General features: G+C 50.7%; 1 protein-coding gene across 1 annotated transcript in view; it reads right to left on the bottom strand.

Annotated features, from left to right (window-relative positions):
- The window catches only part of hdac6 (histone deacetylase 6), a 224,721-nt gene extending 205,083 nt beyond the window's left edge, over positions 1-19,638 (bottom strand). Inside the window, exons 1-2 of the mRNA XM_085978338.1 lie at positions 19,512-19,638; positions 4,752-4,870 (exon numbers count right to left, since the gene is read on the bottom strand). Of these exons, the coding sequence (XP_085834464.1) occupies positions 4,752-4,829 (78 nt within the window). The 5' untranslated portion in view covers positions 4,830-4,870; positions 19,512-19,638. The remainder of the gene's footprint in view (positions 1-4,751; positions 4,871-19,511) is intronic.
- Between the last annotated feature and the right edge of the window lie 603 nt (positions 19,639-20,241).

The raw sequence follows: 20,241 nt of genomic DNA, 5'->3' as shown, positions 1-20,241 counted from the left end.
TCACTCGGCTCCTCTGACACAACGCTCCGCCACACGTGTGAACCAGTCCCGCGTCCTTGCTGGCCGAACTGGGCCGTCGCCCAGAGTCCTTCAGCTGAGGAAACGACTCCCCATTTCCGGGCCGCCTTTCCCCACCTCGGGAAGCGCTTCACCGCCATGGAGGCACTTTTGAGGTGGGATCACCACTTATTAATGTAGGAGGCCGATTTGCGCACAGCAAGCTCCCGCAAACAGCAATGTGATTAAACGGCCAGACCGCCGCCTCGGATTCCCCAGCCTCCCAACGCCATTCAAAGGATGGCAGGAGGGCGTCCCATGGGATCCTGCTGTGCGCGCCGCGGCCGCTTCCAACGCCGAACAAACGCTGGTTCATTTGTCCACACCCGCCCCTCACTCTCCTCACCGTGCGAAGACCGCGTCTCCCAGCCCCCCTTTCGCAGGAGCCACTCTTCTTCCCGTTTGTCACGCCTGCGTGGGGCCTTGCAAGAGCAACCAGCACCTCCTCCCCGCGACCCCCCACCGCCCATTCTCTGATAGTTCCTCCAGGACTGGAGGATGGTAGACAGTGGTGTTCCCCAAGGGTCAGTGCTGGGGCCACTGCTTTTTTTGATAACAACAGTGAGGATGATACCAATCGACTGCGACAGGACATAGAAAGACTAGCAGTATGGGCAGACAAGTGGCAGATGCAATTTAATAGCGAGAAGTGTGAGGAGATGCATTTTGGCAGAAGGAACAGGGAGAGGCAATATACACTTAATGGCACAGTTTTAAAGAGTGTGCAGGGACAGAGGGACCTGGGAGTTAATGTGCATAGATCCCTGAAGGTGGCAGGACATATTGAGAGAGTGGTTAACAAAGCATATGGGATCTTGGGCTTCATAAATAGAGGTATTGAGTACAAAAGTAGAGAAGTTATGCTGAACCTTTATAAAGCGCTGGTTAGGCCACAACTGGAGTATTGCGTCCAGTTCTGGTCACCACACTTTAGGAAGGATGTGAAGGCCCTCGAGAGGGTGCGGAGGAGATTTACCAGAATGGTTCCGGGGATGGAGGATCTTAGCTACAAGGACAGGTTGGAGAAGCTGGATTTGTTTTCATTAGAGCAAAGGAGGTTGAGGGGTGATTTGATCGAGGTGTACAAGATTATGACGGGTTTGGATAGGCTAGACGGGGAAAGGCTGTTCCCACTAGTTGATGGTACAAGGACCAGGGGACACAGATTTAAGGTTTTGGGCAAGAGATACAGGGGGGACGTGAGGAAAAACCTTTATACACAGCGAGTGGTGAGGACCTGGAACTCGCTGCCGACGGAAGTGGAAGCGGAGACACTCAATGGGCTGGATTTTCATTGAGGAGGCGGGTAGGAGGCGGGACTACAACTTTCGGGGTTGTAGTCCCGCCTTCATCGAGTTGTGGCCAACCCACGCGGTTTTCCCTTGATTGACCTTGTTGGGCCCGCCCAGCAGGCTCAGCAGGCCAATTACAGGCCACCCGGCAACAGGTGACATCACAGATTGACATTTCATCTGTCAAGAGCTTTTGACAGATGAATTATCAGCGTTTCACAGCTCTTTGAAGCCGTCAATCACTGACAATCTGTACACTAAGTTAATTCCTTCCTCTCAGGATGATTTAGAGATCTCTCCAGAACAGAAAGCTGAATGCTGCAACTTTTGACAGTTCAGCGACCATTCTGCTTTCTGTGCCGGTGAGATGAGGGACTCCCGAGGCCTGAAGGAAGGAAGGCTGTAAAGGTAAGTAAAACTTATTTAAACATTTTACACACACCAAACACACTTACCTCTGCACTCATGCACCCATCACTCACCTGAACACCGGACATCTCGACCCCTCCAAGCCCTTCATCCCGACGGCCCGCCTCGCTAACTTGGCGTGGTTTGGAGCCGTCGGGAATCCCACACGACACCCGTCAAAATAGGGATTAGGCTAAAAACTGCCTGTTAACTACCTGTTAACAGGCAGTTAATTGGCACTAATCCCCTTCCCGCCTCGGGGAGGCGGCTCCCAGCACAGGTCGGGTATCCGCCTTCTTTGAAACTGGCATGGAGGCGGGTTGGGGGCGGGATGGGTTCGTGCTCCCCGATTTCGAGATTTTAACACCCCGCCCCCCCCCACACGCCTCCAATCTTGCCTCCACGGCCCAATGTTTTCAAGGGGAGACTGGATAGGCAGTTGAGGGAAATAAACTTGCAGGGCTACGGGGATAGAGTGGGGGAATGGGACTGACTGGATTGTTCTACAGAGAGCCGGCACGGACTCGATGGGCCGAATGGCCTCCTTCTGTGCCGTTACGACGCTATGACTCCAACGTACAATTTCAAAATTTGCGGCCCACACCAAATTGGGGGTGTGTGTAGTTAATACAGAGGACAAAATAGAGGAAGACATTAATAAACTTGCAGAGTGGGTGTGTGATTGGCAAACGAACTTCATTATATACTTGCGTTGGAGGCAGTTCAGAGAAGGTTCACGAGGTTGATTCCGGAGATGAGGGGGTTGACTTATGAGGAAAGGTTGAGCAGGTTGGGCCTATACTCATTGGAGTTTAGAAGAATGAGAGGGGATCTTATTGAAACATATAAGATTCTGAAGGGGCTCGACAGGGTAGATGCAGAGAGGGTGTTTCCCCTCGTGGGGGAATCTAGAACTAGGGGGCATAGTTTCAAAATAAGGGGGCGCCCTTTTAGATCGGAAATGAGGAGGAATTTCTTCTCTCAGAGGGTCGTGAATCTTTGGAATTCTCTTCCCCAGAGAGCTGTGGAGGCTGGGTCACTGAAGGTGGAGATAGACAGATTGTTGAACGGTAAGGGAGTCGAGGGTTATGGGGAGCGGGCAGGGAAGTGGAGTGGAGGTCAAGATCAGATCAGCCATGATCTTATCGAATGGCGGAGCAGGCTCGAGGGGCCGAATGGCCGACTCCTGCTCCTACGTCTTATGGTCGTAGTCTAGGTCAGTGCGAGGTGGTGCATTTTGGTAGGAAGGATAAGGAGGCCACCTGCTCCCTGGAAAATAAGTACGTAAATGGGATTGAGGAGCAGAGGGATCTGGGGTACAGATACACAAATCACTCAAAGTAGCGACGCAACAACAACAACTTATATATTTATATAGCGCCTTTAATGTAGTAAAACATCCCAAGGCGCTTCACAGGAGCGGTTAAAAGACAATTTGACCCCGAGCCACATAAGGAGATATTAGGGACCAGTGACCAAATGCTGGGTCAAAGAGGTCGGTTTTAAGGAGCGTCTTAAAGGAGGAGAGAGAGAGGCGGAGCGGTTTAGGGAGGGAATTCCAGAGCTCGGGGGCCCTGGCGCGGTCGCCAATGGCGGAGCGATGGAAATCGGGGGGGGACGCGCTAGAGGCCGGAATTGGAGGAGCGCGGAGATCTCGGAGGGTTGGAGGAGGTTACTGAGATAGGGAGGGGAGGGGGGCGAGCGAGGAGGCCACGGAGGGATTTGAAAACGAGGATGAGGATTTTGAAATCGAGGCGTTGCTTAAGCGGGAGCCAGTGTAGGTCAGCGCGCACAGGGGGGGGGGGGGTCAGCGAGCAGGTTAATCAGGACATAAACCAAGCACGGGGTTTATTTCTGGAGGGACAGATTTAAAAAACAGAGAAGTTATGCTGAACTTGTACAGAAACTGGGCACAGTTCTGGCATGGAGGCACTTGGGAAGGTGCGAAACAGATTTACTAGAATACCAGACCTGAGAGATTAAACCTATCAGGAAAGATTGAACAGGCTGGGGCTCCTGTCTCTAGAAAAGAGAAGGCTGAGGGGTGACCTGATAGAGGTCCTTAAGATTATGAAGGGGTTTCGATAGGGTAGACGTGGAGAAGATGTCTCCACTTGTGGGGGAGACCAGAACTAGGGGCCGTCAGTATAAGAAAGTCACTAATAAATCCAATCGGGAATTCAGGAGAAACTTCTTTCCCCAGAGAGTGGTGAGAATGTGGAACTCGCTACCACAGGGAGTGGTCGAGGCGAATAGCGTCGATGCGTTTAAGGGGGAAGCTGGATAAACACATGAGGGAGAAAGGAATAGAAGGATATGGTGATGGGGTGAAATGGAGAGGGGGCGGGAGGAGGCTGGTGTGGAGCAGGAACACCGGCACGGAGCAGAGGGGCCGAACCGCCTGTTTCTGGGCTGTAACTTCTCTGCAATCAGCTCCTCTTCACCTGTTAACTTTCATTATCCCCAGCGTTTCCCGATCTCCTCACTCGCCGAATGTTCAAGAACCTTGTCCCAAATTCCTCGACCCCCACGCCGACCTCAACAACACCAATTTTTCCCCGGTCCACCGACACCTCGAATTGACAATTCTCCATCCTCGTCTTCAGATCACTCCGTGGCCTCCTCGCCCCCCCCTCCATATCTCTGTAACCTCCTCCAGCCTCTACAACCCTCCGAGATCTCTGCGCTCCCCCAATTCTGGCCTCTCGCGCATCCCCCCGATTTCAATCGCTCCGCCATTGGCGACCGCGCCAGGGCCTCCGAGCTCTGGAATTCCCTCCCTAAACCTCTCCGCCTCTCTCCTCCTCCTTTAAGACGCTCCTTAAAACCGAACTCTGTGACCCAGCTTTTGCTCACCTGTCCCCAATATCTCCTTATGTGGCTCGGGGTCAAATTGTGTCTGATTTACGCTCCTGTGAAGCACCTTGGGACGTTTCACTACGTTAAAGGTGCTGGATAAATGGGAGCTGTTCTTGTTCCACGCGGATGCCTTACCGCGGTCAAGGTGGCTGCTATTTGGCAGGGGGGTGGTGATCTCCGTCTCTCACGCAATTGGTCCGGTGTCGAATCCATGACAGCAGACTCCGCCTCTCTCTCTCCAGCCAATCAACAACCTGCGAAGAGGAAGAATCACAACACTCTGATATACCTCATACCCGTCACTGTAACACTGATATACCCCACACCCCTCACTGTATCACTCTGATATACCCCACATCCCTCACTGTAACACTGATATACCCCACACCCCTCACTGTAACACTCTGATATACCCCACACCCCTCACTGTAACACTGATATACCTCACACCCCTCACTGTAACACTCTGATATACCCCACACCCCTCACTGTATCACTCTGATATACCCCACACCCCTCACTGTATCACTCTGATATACCCCACACCCCTCACTGTAACACTCTGATATACCCCACACCCCTCACTGTAACACTCTGATATACCCCACACCCCTCACTGTAACACACTGATATACACCACACCTCTCACTGTAACACTCTGATATACCCCACACCCCTCACTGTAACACTGATATACCCCACACCCCTCACTGTAACACTCTGATATACCCCACACCCCTCACTGTAACACTCTCTGATATACCCCACACCCCTCACTGTAACACTGATACAACCCACACCCCTCACTGTAACACTCTGATATACCCCACACCCCTCACTGTAACACTCTCTGATATACCCCACACCCCTCACTGTAACACTCTGATATACCCCACACCCCTCACTGTAACACTCTGATACAACCCACACCCCTCACTGTAACACTCTGATATACCCCACACCCCTCACTGTAACACTCTGATATACCCCACACCCCTCACTGTAACACTCTGATATACCCCACACCCCTCACTGTAACACTCTGATACAACCCACACCCCTCACTGTAACACTCTGATATACCCCACACCCCTCACTGTAACACTCTGATATACCCCACACCCCTCACTGTAACACTCTGATATACCCCACACCCCTCACTGTATCACTCTGATATACCCCACACCCCTCACTGTATCACTCTGATATACCCCACACCCCTCACTGTAACACTCTGATATACCCCACACCCCTCACTGTATCACTCTGATATACCCCACACCCCTCACTGTAACACTGATATACACCACACCTCTCACTGTAACACGCTGATATACCCCACTCCCCTCACTGTAACACTCTGATATACCCCACACCCCTCACTGTAACACTCTGATATCCCACACCCCTCACTGTAACACTCTGATATACCCCACACCCCTCACTGTAACACTCTGATATACCCCACACCCCTCACTGTAACACTCTGATATCCCACACCCCTCACTGTAACACTCTGATATACCCCACACCCCTCACTGTAACACTGATATACCCCACACCCCTCACTGTAACACTGATATACCCCACACCCCTCACTGTAACACTCTGATATACCCCATACCCCTCACTGTAACACTGATATACCCCACACCACTCACTGTAACACTCTGATATACCCCACACCCCTCACTGTATCACTCTGATATACCCCACACCCCTCACTGTAACACTGATATACCCCACACCCCTCACTGTATCACTCTGATATACCCCACACCCCTCACTGTAACACTCTGATATACCCCACACCCCTCACTGTAACACTCTGATATACCCCACACCCCTCACTGTAACACTCTGATATACCCCACACCCCTCACTGTATCACTCTGATATACCCCACACCCCTCACTGTAACACTGATATACCCCACACCCCTCACTGTATCACTCTGATATACCCCACACCCCTCACTGTAACACACTGATATACCCCACACCCCTCACTGTAACACTCTGATATACCCCACACCCCTCACTGTAACACACTGATATACCCCACACCCCTCACTGTAACACTGATATACCCCACACCCCTTACTGTATCACTCTGATATACCCCACACCCCTCACTGTATCACTCTGATATACCCCACACCACTCACTGTATCACTCTGATATACCCCACACCCCTCACTGTAACACTGATATACCCCACACACCTCACTGTAACACTGATATACCCCACACCCCTCACTGTATCACTCTGATATACCCCACACCCCTCACTGTAACACTGATATACCCCACACCCCTCACTGTAACACTCTGATATACCCCACACCCCTCACTGTATCACTCTGATATACCCCACACCCCTCACTGTATCACTCTGATATACCCCACACCCCTCACTGTATCACTCTGATATACCCCACACCCCTCACTGTAACACTGATATACCCCACACCCCTCACTGTATCACTCTGATATACCCCACACCCCTCACTGTAACACTGATATACCCGACACCCCTCACTGTAACACTGATATACCCCACACCCCTCACTGTAACACTCTGATATACCCCACACCCCTCACTGTAACACACTGATATACCCCACACCCCTCACTGCAACACTGATATACCCCACACCCCTCACTGTAACACTGATACACCCCACACCCCTCACTGTAACACTGATATACCCCACACCCCCTCACTGTAACACTGATACACCCCACACCCCTCACTGTAACACTCTGATATACCCCACACCCCTCACTGTAACACTGATATACCCCACACCCCTCACTGTAACACTGATACACCCCACACCCCTCACTGTAACACTCTGATATACCCCACACCCCTCACTGTAACACTGATATACCCCACACCCTCACTGTAACACTGATATACCCCACACCCCTCACTGTAACACTGATATACCCCACACCCCTCACTGTAACACTCTGATATACCCCACACCCCTCACTGTAACACTGATATACCCCACACCCCTCACTGTAACACTGATATACCCCACACCCCTCACTGTAACACTGATATACCCCACACCCCTCACTGTAACACTGATATACCCCACACCCCTCACTGTAACACTGATATACCCACACCCCTCACTGTAACACTCTGATATACCCCACACCCCTCACTATAACACTGATATACCCCACACCCCTCACTGTAACACTGATATACCCACACCTCTCACTGTAACACTCTGATATACCCCTCACTGTAACACTGATATACCCACACCCCTCACTGTAACACACTGATATACCCCACACCCCTCACTGTAACACACTGATATACCCCACACCCCTCACTGTAACACTCTGATATACCCCACACCCCTCACTGTAACACTCTGATATACCTCACACCCCTCACTGTAACACTCTGATATACCCCACACCCCTCACTGTAACACACTGATATACCCCACACCACTCACTGTAACACTGATATACCCCACACCCCTCACTGTAACATTCTGATATATCCCACACCCCTCACTGTAACACTCTGATATACCCCACACCCCTCACTGCAACACACTGATATACCCTACACCCCTCACTGTAACACTGATATACCCCACACCCCTCACTGCAACACACTAATATACCCCACACCCCTCACTGTAACACTGATATACCCCACACCCCTCACTGTAACACTCTGATATACCCCACACCCCTCACTGCAACACTGATATACCCCACACCCCTCACTGTAACACTCTGATATACCCCACACCCCTCACTGTAACACTGAGATACCCCACACCCCTCACTGTAACACTCTGATATACCCCACACCCCTCACTGTAACACTGATATACCCCACCCCTCACTGTAACACTCTGATATACCCCACACCCCTCACTGCAACACACTGATATACCCCACACCCCTCACTGTAACACTGATATACCCCACACCCCTCACCGTAACACTGATATACCCCACACCCCTCACTGTAACACTGATATACCCCACACCCCTCAATGTAACACTGATATACCCGACACCCTCACTGTAACACTCTGATATACCCCACACCCCTCACTGTAACACTCTGATATACCCCACACCCCTCACTGTAACACGCTGATATACCCCACACCCCTCACTGGAACACTCTGATATACCCCACACCACTCACTGTAACACACCGATATACACCTCACGCCTCACTGTAACACTGATATACCCCACACCCCTCACTGTAACACTCTGATATACCCCACACCCCTCACTGGAACACACCGATATACACCTCACGCCTCACTGTAACACTGATATACCCCACACCCCTCACTGTAACTCTCTGATATACCCCACACCCCTGACTATCACACTCTGATATACCCCACACCTCTCACTGTAACACACTGATATACCCCACACCCCTCACTGTAACACTCTGATATACCCCACACCACTCACTGTAACACACCGATATACACCTCACGCCTCACTGTCACACTGATATACCCCACACCCCTCACTGTAACTCTCTGATATACCCCACACCCCTGACTATCACACTCTGATATACCCCACACCTCTCACTGTAACACACTGATATACCCCACACCCCTCACTGTAACACTCTGATATACCCCACACCACTCACTGTAACACACCGATATACACCTCACGCCTCACTGTAACACTGATATACCCCACACCCCTCACTGTAACTCTCTGATATACCCCACACCCCTGACTATCACACTCTGATATACCCCACACCTCTCACTGTAACACACTGATATACCCCACACCCCTCACTGTAACACTCTGATATACCCCTCACCCCTCACTGTAACACTCTGATATACACCACCCCTCACTGTAACACTCTGATATACCCCACACCCCTCACTGTAACACTCTGATATACCCCACACCCCTCACTGTAACACTCTGATATACACCACCCCTCACTGTAACACTCTGATATACCCCACACTCCTCACGGTAACACTCTGATATACCCCACACCCCTCACTGTAACACTGATATACCCCACACCCCTCACTGTAACACTGATATACCCCACACCCCTCACTGTAACACTCTGATATACCCCACACCCCTCACTGTAACACTCTGATATACCCCACACCCCTCACTGTAACACTGATATACCCCACACCCCTCACTGTAACACTCTGATATACCCCACACCCCTCACTGTAACACTCTGATATACCCCACACCCCTCACTGTAACACTCTGATATACCCCACACTCCTCACTGTAACACTCTGCTATACCCCACACCCCTCACTGTAACACTGATATACCCCACACCCCTCACTGCAACACACTAATATACCCCACACCCCTCACTGTAACACTCTGATATACCCCACACCCCTCACTGTAACACTCTGATATACCCCACACCCCTCACTGTAACACTGATATACCCCACACCCCTCACTGTAACACTCTGATATACCCCACACCCCTCACTGTAACACTCTGATATACCCCACACCCCTCACTGTAACACTCTGATATACCCCACATCCCTCACTGTAACACTCTGATATACCCCACACCCCCCACTGTAACACTCTGATATACCCCACACCCCTCACTGTAACACTCTGATATACCCCACACCCCTCACTGTAACACTCTGATATACCCCACACCCCTCACTGTAACACCCTGATATACCCCACACCCCTCACTGTAACACTCTGATAGACCCCACACCCCCCACTGTAACACTCTGATATACCCCACACCCCTCACTGTAACACCCTGATATACCCCACACCCCTCACTGTAACACCCTGATATACCCCACACCCCTCACTTTAACACTCTGATATACCCCACACCCCTCACTGTAACACCCTGATATACCCCACACCCCTCACCGTAACAATCTGATATACCCCACACCCCTCACTGTCACACTGATATACCCCACACCCCTCACTGTAACACTGATATACCCCACACCCCTCACTGTAACACTCTGATATACCGCACACCCCTCACTGTAACACTCTGATATATCCCACACCCCTCACTGTAACACACTGATATACCCCACACCCCTCAATGTAACACACTGATATACCCCACACCCCTCACTGTAACACTGATATACCCCACACCCCTCACTGTAACACTCTGATATACCCCACACCACTCACTGTAACACTGATATACCCCACACCCCTCACTGTAACATTCTGATATATCCCACACCCCTCACTGTAACACTCTGATATACCCCACACCCCTCACTGCAACACACTGATATACCCTACACCCCTCACTGTAACACTGATATACCCCACACCCCTCACTGCAACACACTAATATACCCCACACCCCTCACTGTAACACTGATATACCCCACACCCCTCACTGTAACACTCTGATATACCCCACACCCCTCACTGCAACACTGATATACCCCACACCCCTCACTGTAACACTCTGATATACCCCACACCCCTCACTGTAACACTGAGATACCCCACACCCCTCACTGTAACACTCTGATATACCCCACACCCCTCACTGTAACACTGATATACCCCACCCCTCACTGTAACACTCTGAGATACCCCACACCCCTCACTGCAACACACTGATATACCCCACACCCCTCACTGTAACACTGATATACCCCACACCCCTCACTGTAACACTGATATACCCCACACCCCTCACTGTAACACTGATATACCCCACACCCCTCAATGTAACACTGATATACCCGACACCCCTCACTGTAACACTCTGATATACCCCACACCCCTCACTGTAACACTCTGATATACCCGACACCCCTCACTGTAACACTCTGATATACCCCACACCCCTCACTGTAACACTCTGATATACCCCACACCCCTCACTGTAACACTCTGATATACCCCACACCCCTCACTGTAACACTCTGATATACCCCACACCCCTCACTGTAACACTCTGATATACCCCACACCCCTCACTGTAACACTCTGATATACCCCACACCCCTCACTGTAACACTCTGATATACCCCACACCCCTCACTGTAACACTCTGATATACACCACCCCTCACTGTAACACTCTGATATACCCCACACTCCTCACTGTAACACTCTGATATACCCCACACCCCTCACTGTAACACTGATATACCCCACACCCCTCACTGTAACAGATATACCCCACACCCCTCACTGTAACTCTCTGATATACCCCACACCCCTCACTGTAACACTGATATACCCCACACCCCTCACTGTAACACTGATATACCCCACACCCCTCACTGTAACTCTCTGATATACCCCACACCCCTCACTGTGACACTCTGATATACCCCACACCACTCACTGTAACACTGATATACCCCACACTCCTCACTGTAACTCTCTGATATACCCCACACCCCTCACTGTAACACTCTGATATACCCCACACCCCTCACTGTAACACTCTGATATACCCCACACCCCTCACTGTAACACATTGATATACCCCACACCCCTCACTGTAACACTCTGATATACCCCACACTCCTCAATGTAACTCTCTGATATACCCCACACCCCTCACTGTGACACTCTGATATACCCCACACCACTCACTGTAACACACTGATATACCCCACACCCCTCACTGTAACACTCTGATATACCCCACACCCCTCACTGTAACACTCTGCTATACCCCACACCCCTCACTGTAACACTGATATACCCCAAACCGCTCACTGTAACACTGATATACCCCACAACCCTCACTGTAACACTCTGATATACCCCACACTCCTCACTGTAACACACTGATATACCCCACACCCCTCACTGTAACACTGATATACCCCACACCCCTCACTGTAACACTCTGATATACCCCACACCCCTCACTGTAACACACTGATATACCCCACACCACTCACTGTAACACTCTGATATACCCCACACCCCTCACTGTAACACTCTGATATACCCCACACCCCTCACTGTAACACTGATATACCCCACACCCCTCACTGTAACACTCTGATATACCGCACACCCCTCACTGTAACACACTGATATACCCCACACCCCTCACTGTAACACTGATATACCCCACACCCCTCACTGTAACACTGATATACCCCACACCCCTCACTGTAACACTGATGTACCCCACACCCCTCACTGTAACACTGATATACCCCACACCCCTCATTGTAACACTGATGTACCCCACAACCCTCACTGTAACACTCTGATATACCCCACACCCCTCACTGTAACACTCTGATATACCCCACACCCCTCACTGTAACACTCTGATATACCCCACACCCCTCACTGTAACACTCTGATATACCCCACACCCCTCACTGTAACACTCTGATATACCCCACACCCCTCACTGTAACACTGATATACCCCACACCCCTCACTGTAACACTGATATACCCCACACCCCTCACTGTAACACTGTGATATACCCCACACCCCTCACTGTAACACTCTGATATACCCCACACCCCTCACTGTAACACTCTGATATACCCCACACCCCTCACTGTAACACTCTGATATACCCCACACCCCTCACTGTAACACTGATATACCCCACACCCCTCACTGTAACACTGATATACCCCACACCCCTCACTGTAACACTGATATACCCCACACCCCTCACTGTAACACTCTGATATACCCCACACCCCTCACTGTAACACTCTGATATACCCCACACCCCTCACTGTAACACTGATATACCCCACACCCCTCACTGTAACACTCTGATATACCCCACATCCCTCACTGTAACACTCTGATATACCCCACATCCCTCACTGTAACACGCAGTATTAATACCCACAAGAGAACGCCAAGCCAGCAGGAGATGTCCATGGGTTTGGGTCCAATATTATAGCCAGTTTGGAGCCAACTTGTCTACTTTTCAGCTGTTAGGGTGTGTTGTCTATAACCATGCAGAAGTTCTTGATCATCATCTCCATAAATGAAGTCCACACTTCAATGAGAATGTGGTGAGAGAGATGCGACATTACCATCCAGTGGTGAAGTAGCAGATGACAGATCACGATCACATGAACATAATGGCCCAGAAATTCGGGTCTCCACGGGCGAGTACGCACGGGGTACTCACCCGTAGACCCAATGGAAGTGCCGGTTTCGTGCATGCACTGCACACGCGCGGGAAACCGGTACTTCCGTTCCCCTGAAAGAAGGGGTTCAGAGTTGGAACGCGTGCGCCGGAGAGCCAGCGCGTGCGCATCGAATTTACGGTTTTCTTACAGGTTTTCCCGGGAGGGTAAGTCTCCAGCCGTTACACTTTTTAAAAGCAGTCGCAAGGCCTGCTTTTAACAAGGTAAGTGGTGAATTAATTAAAATTAAAACAGTTTTTCCACAGGTTTATTATTTTTAAATACTTTAAAGCAAGGTAAGTTTATTTTTAACCCCGTTAGAAAATGTAATTAATTTTTTCAAAAATTTAAATTATTGTTTAAAATAGTTATTTCATGTAATTTTTAGTTTATTTTAAAAATGTGATTTAAAAAAAAATTATTTGAAGTTTTAGTGATGTTTTGGGGCTTGTAGTATTTATAGGTTTGACAGCCCTTCCTGTCAAACTTATGAATGAAACATTCCCTGCTACCATTGGCTCTCCATGGCCCACGTGATCCCAGGGGACGCATCGAACTAACTGCGCCCCTGGGATACACAAGCACTGCGCGCCGGCAGCTGGAGGAGGCCCAGGATCGGAATCCCACGCGGGCTCACAGCTCAACGGCCGGCGCGCTGGGTAAGTGCAGGTCGGGGGCTTGCACCCGCGGGAAGCCCCCCCGACCCGAATTTCTGGGCCAATCTCGGGACTGATCGGGTCAGAGCAAGACATGTGCTATTGTCCGCCTTGATGTATAAATAGGCTCACTTTCAGTAACTCTTTGGCCAGACTAGATTGACGAACAAGGTCAGAGAATGCGGACAAGTAGCAGAATGGTAATAATCTCGGAACTGTTACCTGAGCCACCCGCAAACTGGCATCGGGACAAGCAGATTAGAAGGTTAAACGCGTGGCTCAAAGGGTGGCGTGGGAGGCACGGGTTAAAGCTAAAGGCACGATATCTGAATGCGCAAAGCATTCGCAACGAAACAGATGAATTAGTCGCGCAGATAGAAATAATTGGATTTGATCTAATAGCCATTACGGAGATGTGGTGGCAGAGTGACCAAGGTTGGGAACTAAACATTCCAGGTTAGAAGAGAGAGGCAAAATGGAAAAGGGAGGTGGGGGGTGTTGGTAACCCTGATAATAAAGGATGAGATAAAGGCAGTAGTGAGAAAGGATCCTAGCTCGGAAGATCAAGATCTAGAATCATGTTGGATGGAGCAAAGAAACAAGGGGCAGAAAACACTGGTGGGAATAGTTTATAGCCCCCTCCCTAACTGTACTTGTAGTGTTGGGCACAGTATAAATCAGGAAATCAGAGGTGCATGTAACAAGGGTAATACATGGGGGACTTTAATCTACATATAGACTGGGCAAACCAAATTTGCAGTGATAATGCGAAGGACAAATTCATGGAATGTGTGCAAGATAGTTTTCTAGATCAGTATGTCGAGGAACCAATGAGGGAACAGGCTATTTTAGATCTAGTATTGTGCAAGAGCAAAGCCTGGCCTGCTGAGTGTTTCCAGAATTTTCTGTTGTTATTTTAGGGTTAATTAATAACCTTGTAGTAAAGGAGGCGCGGGGAAGAGCGATCATAATAATTTTATATTGAGTTCGAGAATGATTTAGTTAAGTCCAAAACAAGGGTCTTAAATCTGAACAAAGCAAGCTACGTAGGTATGAGGGGCGAGTTGGCTAAGGTAGAGTGGGAAACTAGGTTTAAAGATATGACGGTACATAAGCAATGGCAAACATTTAAAGAAATAAATCATAATTTGCAATGAATATACATTCCCTTCAGGGATAAAAACCCCATGGCAAAAATGGTCCAACTGTGGCTGACGAGAAGTTAAAAATAGTATCATATTAAAGGAAGAGGCTTGTAATGTGGCCAAAAAGTGTAACAATTTTAGAATTCAGCAAAGGAGGGTGAAGAAATTAAGAGAGAGAGAAAAGAGAATATGAGAGTAAGCTAGCAAGAGACATAAAAAGACTGTAAAAGCTTCTATAGGTATGTGAGAAGAGAATATTGAAAATAAACATGGGTCCCTTGCAGGCAGAGACAGGAGAAATTATAATGGGGAATAAAGAAATGGCAGAGACATTAAACAAATACTTTGTATCTGTCTTCACAGAAGTAGACACAAAAAACATTCCGGAAATAGTGGAGAATCAAGGGTCCAGTGAGAGTGACGAACTTAAAGAAATTAGTATTTGTAAAGAAATTGTACTGGAGGATTTAATGGGACGAAAAACCAACAAATCACCTGGACCTGATGGCCTACATCCTAGGGTTCTAAACGAGGTGGCTGCAAAGATAGTGAATGCATTGGTTGTGATCTTCCAAACGGGTCTTTTTCCGAGTGGCGGGCAGTGACTAGTGGGGTACCGCAGGGACCGGTGCTAGGACCCCAGCTATTCACAATATATATTAATGATCTACACGAGGGAACTAGATGTAATATCTCCAAGTTTGCAGATGACACAAAGCTGGGTGGGCGTGTGTGCTGTGAGGAGGATGCCGAGAAACTCCAGGATGATTTGGACAGGTTGGGTGATTGGGCAGATGCATGGCAGTTGCAGTATAATGTAGATAAATGCGAGGTTATCCACTTTGGTGGCAAAAACAGGAAGGCAGATTATTATCTGAACGGCAATAGATTGGGAGAAGGGGAAGTGCAACGAGACCTGGGTGTCCTTGTGCACCAGTCGCTGAAGGTAAGTATGCAGGTGCAGCAGGCGGTTAAGAAGGCAAATGGTATGTTGGCCTTCGTAGCGAGAGGGTTCGAATACAGGAGCAAGGATGTCTTGCTGCAGTTGTACAGGGCCTTGGTGAGACCACACCTTGAGTATTGTGTGCAGTTTTGGTTGCCTTATCTGAGGAAGGATGTTCTTGCCATGGAGGGAGTGCAGCGAAGATTCACCAGACTGATACCTGGGATGGCAGGAATGACATATGAGGAGAGATTGGGTCGATTGGGCTTATACTCACTGGAGTTTAGAAGAATGAGAGGGGATCTCATTGAAACTTATAAAATTCTAACAGGACTAGACAGACTAGATGCAGGAAGGATGTTCCCAATGGCCGGGGAGTCCAGAACCAGGGGTCACAGTCTAAGGATAAGGGGTAAGCCACAGAAGGCAGTTGAGGCCAATTCATTAAATATATTCAAGAAGGAGTTAGATATATTTCTTAAGGCTAAAGGGATCAAGGGATATGGGGAGAAAGCAGGGACAGGGTACTGAATTTGGATGATCAGCCATGATCGCATTGAATGGTGGAGCAGGCTCGAGGGGCCGAATGGCCGACTCCTGCTCCTATCTTCTATGTTTCTAAAATTCCCTCGATTCTAGAAGATTCCCAGCAGATTGGAAGGTAGCAAATGTAACCCTGATATTGAAGAAAGGGTGGAGAGAGAAAACAGGGAACTACAGGCCAGTTAGCTTGACATCAATAGTCAAGAAAATGCTAGAATCTATTATTAGGGATGTGGTAAACAGGGCACTTAGAAAATCATAATTTGATTGGACAGAGTCAACACGGATTTATAAAAGGGAAATCGTGTTTAACAAATCTATTAAGAGTTTTTTGAGGATGTAACTGGCAGGGTAGATACGGGGAAACCAGTAGATGTAGTATATTTAGATTTGCAGAAAGCATTCGATAAGGTGCCACACAAGAGGATATTACACAAAATTAAGGCTCACAGGATTGGGGGTAATATATTAGCATGGATTGAGGATTAATTAACGGAGAGAATATAGAGAGTAGGAATAAACGGGTCATTGTTGAGTTGGCAGGCTGTAGCTAGTGGGGTGCCGCAAGGATCAGTGCTGGGGCCTCAGCTATTCACAATCTACATCAGTGACCTAGGGACTGAGTGTACTGTATCCAAGTTTGCTGATGATACAAAGCTAGGTTGGAAAGTAAGCTGTGAGGAAGATGCAAAGAGCCAGGTTAAGTGAGTGGGCAAGAACGTGGCAGCTGAAGTATAATGTGAGGTTATCCACTTTGGTAGGAAGGATAGAAAAACAGAATATTTTTTAACTGGCGAGAGACTGGGAAATGTTGGTATTTACCAACATTTATACCGGGAGCTAAAAGGGTTAAATCCCGAGGACAGGTTGCACAGACTGGGCTTGTGTTCCCTCGAGTGTAGAAGATTAAGGGGTGATCTGATCGAGGTGTTTGAGGTGGTTAAAGGAGTTGATCATGTCGATCGAGAGAAACTATTTCCTCCGTGCCTGTATAATCCCATCTGCTCTGTGTCTAACAATGCTGCCCAGTGTGCTACAGCACTACCAGGATGGTCTTGGGTTAGTGCTGGCTATGTTGGCCAATATCAGCAAGGGAGGGGGGAATCAATCGGGCTCTTCATCCGTGCGTTCGTTCCGCCCGCCCGCCCGCCCTCCAAACATGACTATTCCAATTCTCGCTGTCCCGTGTCCTAACTCGCACCAAGTCCCATTCACCCATCACCGCCCCGTGCTCACTGAGCTACAATGGCTCCCGGTCCGGCATCGCCTCGATTTAGAAATTCTCCATCCTCCTGTTCAGCTCTCTCCACGGCCTCCTCGCTCCCCTCTCCCGATCTCTGTAACCTCCTCCAGCCCCACAACCCTCCGAGATCTCTGCGCTCCTCCAATTCTGGCCTCTCGTGCATCCTTCACCCACTCTTGCAACCTGTCTCTCTCTGTCTGTCTGTTTGTCTCTCTCACTCTTGACTCTCACTCTCCCTCCCTCTCTCGCTCGTTCGCTCTCTCTCTCTCCCTCCCTCTCCCTCACCCTCTGTCTGTCTCCCTCGCTCCCTCGCTCTCCCTCTCTCCCTCCCTCTCTGTCTCCCCCTCCCTCCCTCCCGCTCTCTCTGTCTCCCCCTCCCTCCCTCCCGCTCTCTCTGTCTCCCTCCCTCTCTCTGTCTCTCTCTCCCTCCCTCTCTGTCTCTCTCTCCCTCCCTCTCTGTTTCTCTCTCTCTGTCTGTCTCTCTCCCTCCCTCTCTCTCTCTCACTCCCTCTCTGTCTCTCTCTCCCTCCCCCTCTGTCTCTCTCTCCCTCCCCCCCTCTGTCTCTCTCTCCCTCCCCCCCTCTGTCTCTCTCTCCCTCCCTCTCTGTCTCTCTCTCTCCCTACCTCTCTCTCGCTCTCTGTCTCTCTCTCTCACTCCCTCTCTGTCTCTCTCTCCCTCCCCTCTCTGTCTCTCTCTCTCCCTCCCCCTCTCTGTCTCTCTCTCTCCCTCCCCCTCTCTGTCTCTCTCTGTCTCCCCCTCTCTGTCTCTCTCCCTCTCTCTGTCTCTCTCCCTCCCTCTCTCTCTCTGTCTCTCTCCCTCCCTCTCTCTCTCTGTCTCTCTCCCTCCCTCTCTCTCTCTCTCCCTCTCTCTGTCCCTCTCTCTCTCTCCCCCTCTCTGTCTCTCTCTCCCTCCCTCTCTCTCTCTCTCTGTCTCTCTCCCTCCCTCTCTCTCTCTCTCTCCCTCCCTCTCTGTCTCTCTCTCTCTCCCTCCCTCTCTGTCTCTCTCTCTCCCTCCCTCTCTGTCTCTCTCTCTCTCTCTCCCTCCCTCTCTGTCTCTCTCTCTCCCTCCCTCTTTCTCTCCCTCTCTCTGTCTCTCCTTCCCTCCCTCTCTATCTCTGTCTCTCCTTCCCTCCCTCTCTATCTCTGTCTCTGTCTCCCTGTCTCACTTTCTGTCTCTCACCTGCCGCCGCTCCGGGCTCCAATCCTCAGCCGGGTTTCTCTCCCTATCCCGGCTCCCCCAGGCCGGCCGCGCCCTGAACTCCCACCCCGAGGCTGCGGCCTAGTCCTCCAGCCACAGCGCCGGCTCCTCCCCCAGCGGCCGCTCCAGGTCCTCCAGCCACAGCGCCGGCTCCTCCCCCAGCGGCCGCTCCGGATCCTCCAGCCACAGCGCCGGCTCCTCCCCCAGCGGCCGCTCCGGGTCCTCCAGCCACAGCGACGGCTCCTCCCCCAGCGGCCGCTCCGGGTCCTCCAGTCACAGCGCCGGCTCCGGCCCCAGCGGCCGCTCCGGGTCCTCCAGGCACAGCGCCGGCTCCTCCCCCAGCGGCCGCTCCGGGTCCTTCAGCCACAGCGCCGGCTCCGGCCCCAGCGGCCGCTCCTGGTCCTCCAGCCACAGTGCCGGCTCCTCCCCCAGCGGCCGCTCGGGTTCCTCCAGCAACAGCGCCGGCTCTGGCCCCAGCGGCCGCTCTGGGTCCTCCAGCCACAGCGCCGGCTCCTCCCCCAGCGGCCGCTTCGGGTCCTCCATCCACAGCGCCGGCTCCTCCCCTAGCGGCCGCGCCGGGTCCTCCATCCACAGCGCCGGCCCCGGCCACAGCGGCCGCACGGGGTCCTCCAGCCACAGCGCCGTCTCCTCCCCCAGCGGCCGCTCGCAGTACTGCCGGATTGGGCAGTGTGTGAGGGGGAGGAGCTGAGTG

Source organism: Somniosus microcephalus, unplaced genomic scaffold (genome assembly GCF_052327205.1).
Source record: "Somniosus microcephalus isolate GS21.2 unplaced genomic scaffold, FLI_Smic_1.0 unresolved_chr7, whole genome shotgun sequence".
Classification (NCBI taxonomy): Eukaryota; Metazoa; Chordata; class Chondrichthyes; order Squaliformes; family Somniosidae; genus Somniosus; species Somniosus microcephalus.
This window is presented reverse-complemented; position numbering and strand designations above follow the sequence as displayed.